This window comes from Simochromis diagramma, unplaced genomic scaffold, assembly GCF_900408965.1.
Source record: "Simochromis diagramma unplaced genomic scaffold, fSimDia1.1 OVJJ01000421.1, whole genome shotgun sequence".
In the NCBI taxonomy this organism is placed as follows: domain Eukaryota; kingdom Metazoa; phylum Chordata; class Actinopteri; order Cichliformes; family Cichlidae; genus Simochromis; species Simochromis diagramma.
Genome location: NW_024387250.1, coordinates 2,516,683 through 2,535,222, shown reverse-complemented (window position 1 = coordinate 2,535,222; position 18,540 = coordinate 2,516,683). Strand labels below are relative to the sequence as shown.

Here is an 18,540-nt window from a genome sequence, read left to right as displayed (position 1 = left end):
AATAAACTCATTGATGAATTTAAAAATACCATTTATGTCATGATTAATAACTCCAATATTTAGATAAAAAGTTTCACTTTGACCTAAGTTGGTCTGAATTTTGTTGTCAATCATATGACACTCAGCAGAATACTGATATACACAGTCGACAACGAGAGGATTTGACATTATAATTTAAGAAATAGGACCAAAGTACAATGTTCTACATTTTTAATGTCAGGCTTAAGGAAAACAAATAAGAATATGTAATAAGTATACTTAACACTGAAATTATATTCACCATATTTAAATTTGAATGCTAATTTTATTGGGCATGAACTACTAGCTACACATAGCAATTGGTATGTGTAATGTGTGCTGTGGAGGCAGGGCATAGAGGGGTAAAAGAGCAAATGGCCTAATATGTTACAGCAATCATATTAATTAACACATTGTTAATAAAAGCAAAGCTTCCCTAAATATTAATTGTCCTCACCAGCTCTGGCACTGAGATGTTGCGCAATGTAGACGAGGATGCCATCAGGTGATAACGGCTGGAACTGCACTTGCAAATCAGTCCTGTGTCTTATACTCATAGGTGGGAATGACATCCAGGAGGAGAGGTTAGCGTTGAAGAATGGATCACTGATGGTCACAGCTGAACAGAAAAAAACAATTTAGCAGTTAAAGAATTTAATAGCAAAGGCCTTATTTAAAAATATGAATAATAATAAAAATATAACAGATGCAGGTGAGGGTCACAGCTTCAGTGAGGCAACCTTTCTCACAGTAGACTCCTGCTGTTCCCAGGGGGCACTGGCAGGTATATCCATTCGGCAGAGGGATGCAGGTGGAGCCGTGGGCGCACAAAGGAGGGGGGCTGTGCTCGACATCACACACTGACACGGTCTCGGAACAGAGCGCTCCCTTCCATCCAAATGGGCACTGGCAACTGCAGACGGGCACAGTCAAACACTGTGTTAAAGCTTGTGAACACCGTCTTCCCCTTCTGCAGCATTCACACAGCGAAACCGGTTTTCTGTTTGTTACTAAAGCATAGTCACAATGCATATGGAAATATACATAAAGCACAGCGTTGTTTACTGTATTGCGCTAATTAATAACACCTACATGCGTTATTCATGAGGAGACTCATTAGAAACAATTGGAAAATGAGCCCACGTAGAGTTTAATTTTCACTTACTACACAGATGAGCCGGAATCCACGCACGTCCCGCCGTTCCTGCACTTAACATGAACGCAAGGGGTGACACCACACTGACCCACGCTGCGCCCAAAGGCTGGATGACCCGCAGGTTGTCCCAGCGCTTGGAACTTTCGGTCTCTCCTTGTGCGAAAGTGCACATCAAAAATGCACCCTTTGAAAAGAACAAACGCATCATGAGCGCACAAGTCAGAGGTGCATTTCATTTCATCTTCAGTTTCCTTCTCCGGTCTTTCCCTAATAGGAAATTATAAGATGAAACGCAACACGCTTTACTGTCTTTGTACGGAGATCAAAAGGTATGCATACTAAAATCTGCCCAACACAAACGAAAACACGTCTGACAATGCGTGCACGGTTTGAAATGAGTTTCTTTGATGGGTGTTTATTTCATCATGTGAAGGTTTCACGCTGGGAGACATACACTTAAACCCACAAAACTTTATTAGATGTTAACTCTCAGATTGCAGTTTGTCTAGTTCGCATCCAAGATGCCCGAGTTGGAAGGACTCGAGTCCAATGTTTTCCCACCATGAAATCACGCCATCACGCCTCTCTCTCGTCGTATTTGCTTATTGGTTTCATAATTCAGTTTTATCAAGACAATATTTGTTTTGGCCTGCACCTGCAAAGCACAAGGCCTTCTATAAATATAAGGCCTGAACACAGCCCTCGTAGTCATCTGCACATGCAGACTCCCTTCTCTCTGCTGCATTAGTCACTGGCATAAACAGGATGCAGGGGAAATGTCATGCTCATTCATGAATATTCATGGCATGATGCTGTCTGCTTGGCAGACTCGAGTGATGGTTGTGGTGCCGCAAACACAGACCATCAAAAAGCAAAGCAGATTCATAAGGAAGATTATGCGAGATAATTATTTTTGTTTCAGCTGTGCGCGCATCGCTTCTTGTAAAAGAACCTCGAAAGCTGAGGTCTGAAGTCGAGCGAGCCTTCCCGTGCGTGCGGCAAAGTTCTTTTTTCGGGAAACATTTGATTTACAAAACCGGAAAATGATTTTAAAATAACATTTTCTAATGTCCCTGATCTTTGAGAGTCCAAGAATGAAAGGTAATTAAGCTCAAAATCTTTTAGGAAATCTAATAAAAAACATTTCAGCATCAAAGCGGTATGAAATCAGAGTTTTCAAACGCCAGGCTCGATAAACATCCCCATTTCTTTATATTTGATCAACAGCTTAAAATGACTGATTTTTTATTTATTTTTTTTTACCCACACAGCCTCTTCTTCCTTCTTTCCACAGGGGAGTGTGGATCTTTTGATAACTGGGAGTGAAGTGCATTATCAGTGTGTTCACTGCCAGCCATCATGATTAGGGCTCGATGAAGGTCACACAGATCTGATTAGGCTCTCATGAGTTCTCATTACATCCTGAGTAGAAAGGTTATGGTTCCACCAGTGTTGCCTGTCTCCGGTAGTGCTTACCATTACAGGGAACTGTGATAGCCTAATACCGCATGGGCAAACTGATGCTTTATCGCAGCTGATTTGATTTTTGAAGGCTTATTTGCCGAGTAGAAAAATGAATCAGATGATGATGAATAGGCAAACACAAAAAATCGCTCAAGTCCTTAAAAATAAAAAGCTTTTGTTCACCCCAAATGGATCTGCCATGACATTTTATAATAACAAGGTTCACTGCTGTAGTGCAGAGACTGCTGAATATGGTCGTGATGATATTCATAGCTGTTGTCATCGTTATGGTCATGGCAATTTTGCGTCACAGCTCTGCACATTAGCAGGCAATATGAATGCTCTGCAAAAAGCATTCCTACATGAGGTCACCTGAGAGAAAGCATAAATGATGTTGATGATGACAAAGATTATTTGGATAGCACCCTTGTTCAAGTGACTTATCAGCAGAGGAATGGATTTACACACAACACACTGTATTGGGTGCAAAGCAATTACAGGGCGCAGATACAATCAACCTCAAAGCTTTGTTCCGGCCTCATACACAGTCTGAGCCTGTAACTCCCTTTTCATTACACACCTTCCCCTCTGCTTACAAAAAGACAGAGATCCTGGGAGAAACTCCAAGCCACAGTGCTCTTATTCCAGATAGAAACGCTGCGTTCTAATAAAGCCGTAGCAGTCTTACCCTGAAAGCCATGACGGAACCTGGAGCCAAGTGGCAGTAGTTCAGGGGTGTACTCATTATATCCACCTACAAAGAGCTGGTTGAAAACATTGAGGCCCACCAGAGGTCCTGGAGACAATCCTGTCCTGTTACGTTGGCCGTCAACCTGAAACACACGTAGTAGAAATGTCAATATTCAAGACGGCTCACTGTCAGTGAGGGAGCACACTTTCTATAATAATCTGCTAACTCTGCAATAAAAATCTGTGACCTGGGATTCGTAACTGACTGATTCAGCGTATGTCTACTTATTAGGGAGCAGCTACTATACATCCCTGAAACCGCCTCCTTTGAGGCAAGTCGCCAGGGATCTCAGCCCTCGCCGTCTCGATAGTATCTATCCTGCAGCATGCGGATTTTCCCAAAGCATTCAGATAGGTGCAAAAATATATATAAAAATCACTCTTACCCTGATCATTGGACTAAAATTATCTGTCGGTACAAAAAAACCTGATGTTTTTCGCGTCTGTATGACAACATTTATCAGCCCTCACTATGAAAACAAGGCAAGATAAAAACATACGTTTTTATGTGAATACGTGCACAGTAAAAACAGGGCTCACTGAGTGGTTTATCACAGATACTGTAAATCCCTTCTTCCAGTAAGTCTATTATACGTTCAACCCCTCAGTTAATCTTTGCATCCACTTTTAATACTCTTTGAATTATCTATTCAGATGTTCGAGAAACCTAATGTGTACAAACGGCAGATAAAGATAAGTCTGATCTACAAAATTAAAAATGAATGAAATAGAATTGACTTTAGCAGAGTCCCATTAAGCAATTTATTTTTCTAATTTCTTAATTGGAAGGACCAAAAGACCAAATGAAGCAATCAGTATTTCAAAAGAAAAATATTTAGAACTTTGTGTATCTTGGTGTTGTTTTGATTCTTTAAATATCTTGTGAGTTCCTCAAACTTACCTTGGGACTAAATGATCCTAAATGATCATGTACCTCTAGGCTGGGACACTCTATTTTATTGAAATGGTTACATGATTTAATTTGAATGTCTCTATACAGTAAGCACACTAGACATGTACAGTTACCAAAAGGGACACAGTCATCTTCAAATCACCTTCAGCCATCCTGTTTTCTTAGACCTTCCAAACGTGACGGTGTGGATGTTGATCTGATGGTTCAGTCGATCACTAACGATGGTTGCTATCCCCGATCCGAGGTTGAATCTGTGTACAAGTCTTCCGCTTTTTAATCCCAAAACAAGGAAGTCGTCCCCATCATTGCCTACAAAATATGAAGAAAGTTACCCTCCAACACAATACACTCAAAATACACAGGCAAAATAAAGTGCTCCACTTTCATTAATACATTTACATACTTTGACTAAACACAATGGTTTTTCCTAAATGGATAATTTTATCTTAATAGAGCGAGAACTGAAGAACAGCTATTCCATGACCTCCAAACAAAAGAGTCCAGCTGCTGTGGAGTCATAAAGTAGTTTTCTATTGAGGTGGGACGATGTGTAAAGGCTTTGTTGTCTGTGAAGCTCTTTCAGTACAACTTGTGAGTGATGATCTGTTGTCTGTGTGAGACCTATAATGGATTAGCTGAACGTTTGAGTTGTATGATAAGGAGGATGTTGCAGAAAGTTAGCCAATCTATCTCTGATTGATCTATATTCAAGTCAGATGTCTGGAAAGTAATTCTTGGAGTCAAAATGAACACAGTTTAAGTAAACATAAAAGGATGAAGTTGTGGAAGTCTTGAAAATAATTTTTTTTTAGTGGTCTCATTCCACTGTTTGTCCTGGCGATTAGATTTATAGGGTAAGTTAAATGTTTTTCTAAGAGGGTCTCGGTTCATGAGAGAACTGCAAATAAAAAGGTGCTCCGGGCTTTTTTACGTCTCTCAATGCAGGGAAATTCGTCATTGATTTTAAACATAAGGTTATGACAGATAGTTGCACGAGAAGACGGAGATAGTCTGAGGTCAAGTGTGTCATTTCTGCTTTCCACCAGGCAGTGAGGATGATATTTATGGTGAGAAATTTAAAGTAGCTGTGGGTCTTAACTGATTTATCTATGAATAAAATATGTCGAATGATTTTTAAAAAGAGTATTTTCAATATGAAGTCCGGCAGAGCTGGAGTAGTTTCTCCAGTGAATGAACAACAGGCCCAGCGGTGCAGTAATAGGGATCATTGCAAACGTTATATTTTCAGGAAAATTTAAACTTTGATGTTGGAAATGATATAAAAGACAGATGAGTTTAATCAAGCCAACCAGATCTTGTTTAATGATATTTAGTAGTAAGTTTGAAAATATAAACTGGGCTTGTTAAAACTTGGAGTTTGAGATTTTTAATGGACTTTAATGGCTGTGTGAAAGAAGCACGGCCAAAGCTGTTAATCAGATAGTGGACTGACAAAGGATGATACATTTGTTATATCCAATATTGCTTTCATCTTTCATTCTGTTTAATGGCTCAGGGAAGCAGTTCTACAAAAAAAAAAGCAAACTTATTTAATACTACTCCTTATATAAAATGATCTAGACGGCCATTTGTTGGTGGTTACAGATGCAGATGTGTATCCATAAGATATGAAAAAGGATGGCCTGGCTTTTCAAATAATCTCTTTTGACATTTTGTTAAAATTTCATATGCCAAGTCAATTAATCAACGCAGCTTAGGTCGACTTCAACTTTGGTATGATCTCTCAGAGAATTTAGGGACACAGGCAAACACATTTTTAATGATTGCAGTACCCCCTATTCTTCATTGACACAGTTGATTTGTTCTTCCTCAAAATGGCAGCAAGTTTTTGAAAAGTGGGGAAATGTTTGGAGACGTATGCATATAAATTTACTTTACAAACTGCTCAAGCTGCAGACATGAAACCTGCTGCCGAAGGTTCTGGAAGAAGAAGTAAGAAGGGCAGGAGAAGATGATGGTGTTTGATGGCTACGCAGTTTTACTGCTTGGCCTCAAAAATATATTGCACCTTTGAATTTGTAACATTTCAAGAATGCTCTTCAGTTGTTTGAGTCTTTCATCATTCATATTACTCTTATTTTTTGTGCCTCCACCTTGATGGCTCTTAAAAGAAACAAGTGCACAAGACCCATGATCTAGTGTTTCCATCTCATTATTATCATTATTTTTTTTATTATTACTTTAATGAAATATGCTGAGAACAAAGGCATAGCTTCCAAATCTGGCTTGACAGAAAGGAGACCCTGCTGACCCCAAAACAGTGCACATTTACACCTAATAGTCCATCTAATTTAATTAGCTGTTTAATTATTTTAAGAAGCTCGGTTCACGTGTTGATTTTAGCCGAGGAATGCTTCTTTTGAAAGTAAAAAAACAATAAGCGTTTAGAAATCAACACAGTGTTGAACTCATTAATTCCTGAAAATCTCATAAGAAAGAAAAATCCTTAGGGAACGGAGGATCTCAAAGACTTGTGGAACTCCATTAGACAGCCATTATCATACACAGCAGGTGACACTAAATTGCACTAGTGTTTCTTTCAAAATCCTCAAATCAGTTTGGAAACTAAAACCAACAAAGCAAACTTCTCAAATTGTTTTTTCACTGGAGCTCATAGATAATGTAAACTGCTATCCAAGTGTCAGGATTGTGCTCACCTTGTCCTTTACGTCCAGCAAACAGCATAAGGTTGTCTTTGACGGCAGAGGAACTGTCCGCAAGCGTAAACTTCAGCTTGAATTCGTAGAAGATACTGAGGCTCGGGATGGAGGAATAAGCCACGAAGGAGGTGTAACCAAACTCATCACTTCCACTGAATCTGGGACGAGTGATATTGACGGCTGCAAATCAAACACATTCAGAACACGCTCGAAAGCTCACATTTGTACTGTACATGCTTATGGATTAGCTGCTGCAGGCTCTGCGGTGCATGTGTGTTCATTTTGTTCAAAGTAAGAAGTCTGATTCATCATTCACCTCAGAGCCTACCAAAAGATGGCACTATTGCCACACAGTACAGACCAGGAGTTGGTGAAACGTTTCCTCATCCGATGCTCTAGCATGATGACCTGTTTTCAAATACTACCACCTTTTCTCATCCTATTCTGTTTTCATTAGTAGCTGTTTAGGAAGGATTCTGCCAAGCAAGCTTAGCATCGTACCCTTTGTTCACAAGGGTATTGCAATAACCCCAACGATATTCAATAACAGTCTCAAGTTTACTTATTCTGAACGCATCGTTGATTCAGTAATGATCCTGCTTGTACTCCATTTCAGCATACCCATCCACTTGATTTTACACAGGGGACTCAATGTGAATTTGCCCATGCTTATTGAAAACTACATGCCGCTATGTGGTTGTTGTTGCAGTGTGGATTCAAACACAAAACTGCTCTTCTTCACTCAAACACCTTGCATATTCTTCTTCAGCCCCAGGAGATGGCTTAGAGGGCTTCAGAGCACCCCTCCGCGACTGCCCTCAGCTCTGTTTGACTGCTAAATTATTAATAAACCCGCAAATGCTTCTGTTATCATCTCCAGTCTGCTAGAGCTGGTTGTGTTTGTCTATTGCTTCTTGTAGTGTAGTGGCCACCATGTTATAGAGCCAACACCTATTTTTAAACCGTGCTGTTCTTGATTTGATATTAAACATGATGCTTTTCCCCCCTATAATAATAAACTCAACTCTCTTTTTCTTTCCACATCGGCACCCTTAAAATATATATGTTTTAAATGAACTGCTGTGTTTCTATGTGAAATAGTTTATCCCTGTAAATACAGCCATTGACCAAAATTTATCATGAAAATGTATTTCCATACTTTGACTGACTTAACATTTGTGCCATTGCTTTTGAAAATTGTTCTTTGTGTAAGTGGTGAATATTTCATGATGTTGTATATCTTTAATTAAACAGCTCCTTTTTAATTACTGAGCGTCTTATCTTTCGAGACTAAAAGTTCCTTACTGTATAGATCTAATGCACCAAAGTTTCTTTTATTTTGCATATGTTGTTAATTTTGTGTCATCCAAGTGACATAAAACAGAGCTAATTTAAAGAACGCCACATATTTGATACGTTGTGAAGGTCCAGAGCCTAGATCTCAGCATTATTAAAGCAGTGTGCAATCACCTTAAATTAGATGAAACAAAAGGCATCCAACACCCAGAGAAGAGCTCTGATTGGTCTTCACGAAGCCTGGAGGATTATTCCTGAAGACTACTTAAAAAATGACAAGAAAGCTTCTCTAAGAGAGCTCAGGTTGTGTTAGAAGAACAGTGGACATAACTTCCCATTTTCATAGCAAAATATAAAGAAATAAGAGCTGGTTCTTAGAGACCTTTGCACATTACTGTACATCTTATGTTTTCCTGTTACTCATTAATTTCACTAAGCAGTTACTACTACATTAATAGTATATTGGCATACAGTTCCCATTTATAGTTTCCTTTAGCTAACTCTTGTACCTACTGTTGAGTGAAACTGGTGGTTATGGAACATATTATTAACAAAGAAGCTTATGGACTGCCTTCACGAAGTGCATCCATCTGTGGATTATAACACCATATCCTGTCAAATAATATTACATAGCATTTCAACTTTGCTGTGTGTTTGTGTAATACTGTGCACAGGAGCTGCAGAGGAAAAACAGTGACGTGCAGCTCTGGATCGTGAAATGAATTCAGACATAAAACTGCATGTATACAGTATGCAGCTCAGCTGAAAAAAAAATATTGATAAATAAATGCTGGGCAAACAACACCTCTCAGTTTCTATAGAATGGAAGGCTTAGAAAAACTTACACCACTGCTAAACTAAATTGCTAATCGACAATAATGTTGCACATTGTTCAAAGAGTGAAGCTCTTTAAGATTGATTATATGCAAATGCAAAAAAGACATTAAAATAACTCGTGAAGGTTAAACAAAGTTGTTGAACTCTGCTACATGTAAAGTCTTAGAACTTCTTGAATTTATTTGGCCTTATTTGATTCATTAAGACTTGCATGGCAGGTGAAGAATTTATAATTGTCAGCTGATGACTGCTAGAGCTGATGGTAGCACTCAAAAACCATGAGCTCCTCTAAGCAAGTACTGAGATCTGAAAATGAAGCTAATTGATGCCTACAAAGGAGGGAAAGGCTATAAAAAGATATCACGGCGCTTCAAGCTTGCAATTTCTACTCTATGAAATGTCATTAAGAAGTGGCAGAGGATGGAAGATGTGGAAGTCAAGACAAGATCTGGAAGAGCAAGAAAACTTTCTGATAAAGCTGTGCAATTTGCTATGCTGAAAGACAAAGCAGATCCATGGGATGGGTTAGCTGATGGCGTGCAGTGTGTTGATAAACAGGGTATGCATGGAACAACCTTACCTGCGTCACCATCCCAAAAAGTATTCAACTAAGGTTTGCTGGGAACTGTCAAAAGCTAAAGTTAAAACCTGGCTCCTAAAACCATATAATACCAATAGTATTGTATGGTTGAAGAAAACTGAACCCAATTTGATAAGATGTCGCACTGGAAATGCACTGCTTTAGGGTTGTGTGGCACCCAAATTTTAAATGGATAGAAAAAAATCATTTCAAGTATTGCATGAAAGCAAAAAAAAGAGAGAAAAAAACAACAACTTAAAAAACAAAACAAAACCTGACAACAGGATAATGATCCCCCAAAAGGCTGATAATCCAAGCTGAAATAAGAAACATGGACTAAATCTGAAAGGTCCATGACCTGCACATGCCCTGAACATCTGTGGTCAGAGCTGCGTGTGCAAAAAAAAAACCCCAGGAAGTGTCCGTGAACTAGAAGTGAACTTCCAGAAAGAGTCAAGAAGACGAAAGTAACATTAAAATTTCATGAAATCGTTTTTTCCCCCTTTTTTGGCACAGTTCAAACATAACAAAATATGTCATTTCACCAATTTGACACATAAAATTATAAAAGATCAAACAGCATTTAGCTTTATAATTACCAGACAAGACTAGTGTAAGACACACACTATAGCTAAGTGTGGAGTAAAATATATAAATCTGTATCTGTAAGAACATGTGCTATACTGACAGTATCATATACTGAAAATGCGGTACATCATTTTCCATGTTTTATTTCTATCAATTCCAATCATGAATCTTTAACAGGAGGTATTCCAACTTGTGTACAAAGGTACAACATTAATATTTCTGAGTGAAGGCATCTTCAATACGCATGAATGTTTCATGAACTTTATTCTGGAGGCATTTCAGCTTTGCTTCCTAGTCTTGCCTTTCCTCCATTTCCTGGTTGTTCAGACCACCTGATGGGAACTGAACCAAAGAACTGAAAATATGACATTAAGAAAAAAAAAATACAAACCATATTGTTACTGTTTCATCTGTCCTAATAGACACAATAGAAGGACAAAAATAAATAAAAGACGGCCCTGCTGCCGTGCTATCACAGCTGGTATGTTGCTAAGGGCACCACGTTAGGAAACATGCTCCAAAGTAGCAAGTAGTCCTGGAAGGCAGGAGACCTTAGGAGTGATCAGTTTGTCTCTGATCTTGTCTGATGTTATCAGGATTAAAATTCAAATGTCAGCCATATACTTAGTGTGAAACTGGAAGGTTAAATTTCTGTGTTTGGCATGTGGGTGCTGAGATTCTGACAGGGGCTGTGGCATGGCTGAGCGACTTATATGCCAAGCACCCTGCTGCCACCACAGCCAGTTTAGTCAAGCAAAACCTTTTGTTTCTGAGAACCATGACCTGTGAAGCCCTCTTCTTTATGGCATTACTTTTTGGAAAACAGTCACGTAAAATAATACAGAAACCATCATAGAATAGAAAGATAATTGTATAAAAAAAAAAAAAAATCTATTTAATCATTTCTAGGTATCTCATTTTTCTAAAACATTTGACTGAAATCAAAGCCATTTTTAAACCACGTTAGCTGTCATGGACAGTGAAAGACAAGGATGCAGTTTACTTAGTTTATAGGTTTAGTCATTCATTTTGGGATATGTTAAGTATCATTTGTAAATCCATCATGCTATATTTCAAAATTAAGCATTTAGTGGTATGCCACTGCATGCTCATTGGCTAAAGACTCGTGAATCACAACTTGGTAGCCAGTGATAACTTGTTGTCAGTCAAACTCTTTACCTGTCATTATCATAGTGTTATATAATAACAGTTGTGAATATAATTTGTAGTTTGTGTTGCACATCTGTAGTAAAGAATAACTTAGTTATTGATATGGCACAATGCTACGTGACCTACACTAAGTAACCTTTGTGGATTTAAACACCTCCAACATAACAGCGACCGCCACCAATCAGAGACGTTGCTCTTTCAATTTAGGATTGTGGGTAGAGTTTACATCTTTAATGAATGTAAAAAAGGAAGAATTGGGTGCACAAGTTTGAATTTATGTAGGATTTTCTCTAAAACATACAAGATTAAACTTAAATATATACATACAACACCACTAATATGTGGTTCAATGTTCCTCAGCAAGCTGCATCTTGACCAGAAACATTTGATAGCTTCTGGCACAAGACTGCCTGGATATTTAACCACTCTTCTTGGCAGAATTGGTGGAGTTCATTTAAATAGTTTGGTTTCCTGGCACAGACCTGGCTTTTTAAGGGTTGTCCAGAAATTTTCACTAGGAGTGAGGTTAATGTTAGCCTGATTTATCTATTCAAAAAACAGTTTTGATGTGTGTTTGTGATCATTGTTCTGTTGGAACATCCAACTTTGTCAACTGTCTATTTGTTGATCTGAGGTGAAGTTGAAGAATTTGTGCAATGTCCCAGTACCATAGGCAGCAAAATAGCCCCGGCGCATGATGCTACCACAACCATGCTTGACAGCTGGTACAGTTAGGTTTGAATGCATCACCTTTACTTCTCCAAACAATCTTTGTCTCATCTGACCATAAAACCTTTGTCCAGAAGGCATGTGGCTTTTCGATTTTGGAGCAGCAGCTTCTTTCTTGCTTTGAGTCAATGGTGATGTAAAAATTACTTCACTGTGGACAGTGACACTGCTCTTCCAGGAGTTTCCAGTTCATGGTAGGCTTGAGCCTTGGTGATTCCTGAGTTGTTCCTGAACATCCTAATCAAATTTCTCTCATTTTAAGGTGACAATCTGGCTCTTCTTCTAAACATTGGCAAAGCATCAACACATCTGAATAACTTGTACAATTGTTTGAAGTGATGATATTTGAATTTGCATTCCAGAAATGGCTCCAAGAGACCTTCCCAGCTTTTGTAAATCTACAATTCTCCTTAGATCTTCAGTAAGTTCTTGAATTTTCACATTATTTTGAGTATTTGAGTGAGTGCTCTCAAACAAATCTGACCTGTAGTCAATCATGATCACTAACGAGAAGTTAATAAACCTGCCTTGTCAATTTAAAAGACTGCAGAACCTTCAGCACCTCTTGTTAAAAGATTTAAGTAAACATTTGTATATATTTGTGTCGCTATAAGGATTTTTTTGATCGCTGAATCATACAAAGCTACTCTAGTATAGTCTGAGAATAAAAATAGGAAGCTAGAAATTTGCATGATAGTTCTCAATTAAGTGTCAGCAACATTTGCAAATAGTACCAAACACAAAAGTTATTGTAGTAAACTGCTTATAACCCTTACATTTAAAACACTACTAATGCAGAGGAGCAGCCTGACATAAGAAAAAAAAAATATATGTGAGACAGTGCTGAAACGACAGCTGTTGGGAAATAAGATCTTATAAACTTGAAATAGGCTAAAATATTCAAACAAGTAGCCACAACTTTTGTCCTGATTATCTGACTCCATGGATGGAGGAAGATTTTTTTGCTTTTTCAGCAAAATTTAATTTCATTAATCGTTTTATTTAACAACAGACGCTGATTCTACCAAATGCTCAAGGCTCTAATTCACTACATGTCTGCAGATCACTCTCTTAATGAAGCTGCTACATCTGCCCTGCATTGTTCCGTGTGTAGCTGCTCTGTGAATCACTTACTTTGGTCACACAGCAGACCCTGTCTTCCATAGGGACACAGACAAACGGCCTCTAATGGTGACTTCGGGATGCATGTGGCTCCGTGACTGCAGGGGTTGCGCTCACAGGAGGTGAGCTGGCACAGCCGTCCGGTGTATAATGGGGGGCACTCGCAGAACCAGTCCTCAGCATCACTAAATGTACAGACAAGCACGTACAACATATAAGAAGTGGAGTGAAGCTGAAACTACGCACACTGAAATGCATGCTTTCAAAAGAGCATGCAATCCATGAGATGTCGGCTATACACTTAGTGACAGTGGTGGAGAAAAATATAAATCCCAAAGGTTTGGATGTGTGAATCATAGAAGTAGCTGCAGGAAGCCAGCATCATTAGCGTACAACATCACATGTACGCTAACCAAAAACAAAAACAAAACAGAATTTTTTGGCATGTCAAAAAACCTAAAACCAGATTTTTCTGTCTAATTTCCACCATTAAATTGTGTAGTTTCTCTCTTGGCAAGAAGCAGAGGGTGACCTAGCATGCAAAGTGATATCCAGACAGGGACTTTATAGGATGCTCGAAGATGTGCACAACTCTGAAAGGTATAAAATCAGACAGAGGAAGCATTGGTGGGGTTTCAAATCTATAAATTAATAATGTGTTTTGAGCAGTGCTGCAGAATATATTTTGCTCCTTGAGAAAATGGCTTCTAGAAATGAAATATTTACGTTCTGTCATCAAAGTTGAGAACTGTTTGATATGACTATATGGAAACACAAAGGGATAATGCTTGAACTGATGGTTATTAGCAGGCTGCTTGATTTCAAGCTAGTTTAAGGTATCGTGATGCACAGCTGTCCAGTGTCACTGACAACTGTGAAAAATGGTTTTAAAGCAATACTGAAAGATGGAAAAATGTCATGTAGTGAACAGAACAGGCGGTGTTATTTTTTATAGGCTTTGACAACCTGCAAGAGGAAGAATGAAATATTAAATGCCACTGCACCTCCTGCTGCAGCTGTTTTGATTCAATGCTTTGAATCCTGCTAATTTGTCCCTTGCATCGTCACTTAGTGTCAGTGTTTAAATGTTGGTGGCAGACAAATTGTGTGGGTTTTCCCCCAGAAGCGCCAGATTTCTCCCACAGAAAATCTGAGACTAAATTACACGTAAGTGAGAATATATGTGGACATGTTTGTCGTGATGTTTTCGCAGGGAAAGACACCGATTCAACAATCCAGACCTCTGCACAGGAAAAGTGAGGACAGAAAAAGGATAATTGGACAGTTGAACAATAGGGGCGGAGCCAAGGGCCACACCACAGGTGGCTATGCATATACTCGTAGAACTGTTAACTACTATTTTTTTGAGCTGGACTTTTAAAAATGTTTTTTTTTTTTTAAAAATTATTATAGAAATTTTCATTATTAAATGTACTTCTACATGTCAATCATATCTGCACAAATGATAAATATTGGCCTACAGCTATTTGATGCATATATTAAACATATTTTTCTTTGAAAGAATGTATGATTTACCACATAGCAAATATACTATTAAATATAATAATATTACAATTGCTTCATTTACTGCCAAAATATATTTTAACCTTTTTTCCAAACATGGGTTTTGCGGCTTAGCCGAGAATACATTTAATATTTAACTTTCTCTTTTCTCATAAAACACAGACCACAAAACAATTAGCTGCCGTCTGTAGGTAAGCAGCGATTCTCTATCACTGAACGCGGCTTACAATTAACAGAAGGATCAGTTGCGCGTGAAATTCTGCCCGACCTAAGTTTACCTTCATCATCGATCAATTTTGATCCTCAAAAGCAATAAAGGAAAAAAGACTTAACCTACCAAACTCCATGTAAATGGAGGGAAGATACATCATTAAGCTTGAATGGTTAAATGACTTGTGCAAAAACAGGCTGCAGATATTTCTGTCTCCAAAAAAGTAAAGTGTAGATAGAGCAGCAACACTCGAGTTTTAATTGGCCTAATCAAAAACTTGATGTGTGGGGTGACAAAAGGTTATTCTAATTTGCCACAGGCAATCACCCTGATTACTAAATTGTAGTAATGTTTGCAGATAAATTTGAATATGTTAATCACAAATGCATAACGCCATATCTCGAGCCATTCGAATCCTTACCGCTGCAGCACACACGCTGGATAAATAATTAAAGAAGACATACATTTTTAATCTAATAAGTACTAGATAAAATGATGAATAATTGACCGGTTAGCTTATGATATTCCTGTCAGCTAGAACAATAAGATGTGCAGCCACATGTATTTCTCAGATTTCAGTAAGTTATTTACAGAGGGCTTGTTTTTAAGTGCTTGTTTGTATGCAAATACACTTCTACAGTAAGGCTGAAGTCCTCAGCTCTCTGGATGAAAGCATTTAACTCACTTCATCCTTTGTTAAGATAAAAAGCACCACTGGGTTTAGCAGATATTATTTATAGATTGAAAGACCATTTGCTTTCCAGAATGTAAAGAGCCAGTTGGACAGACTTATACTACACATGCTCTGTTTGTTGGTGGGTGGGAAAATTATCTGAAAGCGTCTGTTCCCTCACTCAATTAATCTGTAACTTGAATTCCATTATACGCCAAGTGATGAAGTGGAATTTACACACGGCTTTGACCTGACATTCTCAGACTTCTGAGCGAGCGGGAGGCTGTTCGATATTTTTCTGACCTCTTCCAGGCAACCTTGCAAACTTTTCCTTGCCGGTGGAGAAGGGTGATGTTTGTTAAGTCTCCATCACAGAGCCTTTTGAAACATACTGCCATAGAAATGCATACAAAGATGAGACTTGAAATAAATCCATATAGAAAGGCAGTATAAAGCATGAAGGAACTTTTCTCAAGGGATCAGACAATATTTGTATGGTCCAACCTAGAACACATTGCACTCTGCAGAAAACTGTGCTTTTCAGTAACACTTTTGGAAGTATGTTCACATTCAAACTTCACACTTTTGAAATATGCCAGCATATCTATTCAAGTCTTATTTTATATCGCAAAACTCTTTAGCCTTAGAATTTTTGTGGAACATTGTCCTCTAATAAAACCGAACGCACTGCCGTGATGTCTCATGAATTAGCTATTCTTGACATCGCTGCATTTTTGCAAACTTACCAACTCCTTAACCAGCAAGAAATTTCCAATGTTGAATAAAAACACAGAAGAGGAGTGTGGAGAGTGCACCTCATACGAGAGGAGCTACACTGCACAAAGACTGTGTTTGCATTTAGACCCATGCTGCACTGATAAAGCGGGAGGCCCAGAATGACACAGTTTATGGACAAATCGAATGCAAACCCATATTTCAAATGATAAGTGAATAAAAGTCACATCAACCCCCGGCCCGTTACACTGACAAACAGCCAATCTGATCAGCAGTAACACCGAGGTTTATATTTACCATTCGTGTCAGAGATGCTGTGATTTAAACAAACTGTGTGTAGTAAGAGCTGAGAGTGATAAACTTGTGTATTATCTTTGTCCACGGCACACAGTGGACCGATAACGGACAAAAACTTGAGCGTTTTGTTGCTGCTCTGTGACACTGCAACAGGAAACAAGAACTCACTGAACATACAGTGTTTAGGAGAACACTAAAGAAAGAAAAAGCGAACGTTTTATTTGAAGTATTACTCACAGAAAAATATCTGAAACAAGCAAAAAATGACAATTAATGATAATCTGGAGCACACACGCATGCATAAATGTGCATAAAAGAAATAATAATTTAAAAAAAAATCTATGCTGCTGTACAGATTTCACAGTGTTTTCCGTCTTGAATCTTAACCTCAAACAGACAATAATTGCATTTAAGTTGATGGTAGAGTAACTGTATGCAGTGTAGTTTTCACACAGCTTTTATTTGCTCCTCATGTCTGATATGAACATTCACTTTGCACTAAAAGGACGTTTGTGTAAAGAGCTGCATGGCACCGGCTGGATATATTTCCCATGGTAAAATGTTAGTTACACAGCAACGTTCAGTACAGTACCTCTGGGATTCTTTTCATTACAAAATATTTCAAACATGTCATCTTTTCATACACTAAATACATACCCAATATATTTGTGTTTCCACAGTGTTTTGTAAGCTGACTTCTAATTATCTTTGGCCAAGGGATTTTGAACATAAAATACACTTAGGGAACCGTTATTACATACACCTTGGTAGTAATGGGTTGGAGTTCCCTTTCCTGTGCACCTCAATTTCTTATAGCATGGATTCAATAAGGTGCTGGAAACATTCCTCATAAGTTTTGGTCCATATAGACGCGACAGCATCACAAAGTTGCTTTAGATTTGTTGGTTGAACATCCTTTATAAAAATTTCCTGTTCTATCACATCCCAAAAGTGCAGACGCAGCACAACAGCTTCTGCAGCAGAAGACCACATCCAGTGTGGTGGTCTTAATGGTTATGCGAGTTACTGTTGCCTTCCTATCAGCCTGTTATCAGCCATCCCAGTAGATGTGAAATACTCAGACCAGTCTGTCTGCCACTAAAAACCATGACACATTCAAAGTCACCTAAAGTCAAAGTCACTTCGTCATTATGATGCTCGATTTCAACTTCAGCAGGTTGTCTTGACAATATCAACATGCTTAAACATGTCATGCCATGTGATTGGCTGATTAGATGCTTGTGTTTATGAGCAGTTAAACAGGTGGACCTAACAAAGTGTCTGATGATGGTATTGATCAAAAGCTTTTTGGAAATTTAGTGTAAATGGCCTAACTTTGTTTAATCTTGCAGGGATTTTGAAGAAACAGCAGAAAAATAGGCCTATCTATATATGAAAGGTGAAATAACTACATTTCTAGCCTGTAACAACCAAAAAGTAACCAACACATTTTGTCATCATTATTATTTTGCAAGGACACGAGCATGTTGGTAAAGCTACCTTCTTTCTAAGAGAGTTTGAGGAAAACACTTTTTAGGAGATGAAACATGTTGCACTTATCCTGTTGAGTTGTTGGAAAGTTTTCAAGAGATAACATTAACCCAAAGTGAAGCGAGTCCTCATCATGTACAACTCACATTTGTGTGTCCTGTGCCTATCAGTCACACACTCACACTGTCAGGCTCTTAAAGCGATACAATCAATTTCTCTCTTTTTGAGCTCATCATCCATGACAGCTGTAATTCTTGGCTGTTCTACAGGAGACATTATTTTCTCCATGGCAGCAACACACTGAG

At 38.3% G+C, this 18,540-nt stretch overlaps 1 protein-coding gene across 7 annotated transcripts in view; it reads right to left on the bottom strand.

Annotated features, from left to right (window-relative positions):
* The window catches only part of eys (eyes shut homolog), a 166,353-nt gene that overhangs the window by 3,504 nt on the left and 144,309 nt on the right, over window positions 1–18,540 (bottom strand). For all 7 annotated transcript variants that reach the window (XM_040001369.1, XM_040001372.1, XM_040001375.1 and 4 more), the window contains 7 exons: window positions 13,317–13,489; window positions 6,980–7,162; window positions 4,444–4,610; window positions 3,327–3,471; window positions 1,184–1,358; window positions 759–931; window positions 476–637 (listed from right to left, as the gene is read on the bottom strand). In XM_040001369.1, the coding sequence (XP_039857303.1) occupies window positions 476–637; window positions 759–931; window positions 1,184–1,358; window positions 3,327–3,471; window positions 4,444–4,610; window positions 6,980–7,162; window positions 13,317–13,489 (1,178 nt within the window). The remainder of the gene's footprint in view (window positions 1–475; window positions 638–758; window positions 932–1,183; window positions 1,359–3,326; window positions 3,472–4,443; window positions 4,611–6,979; window positions 7,163–13,316; window positions 13,490–18,540) is intronic.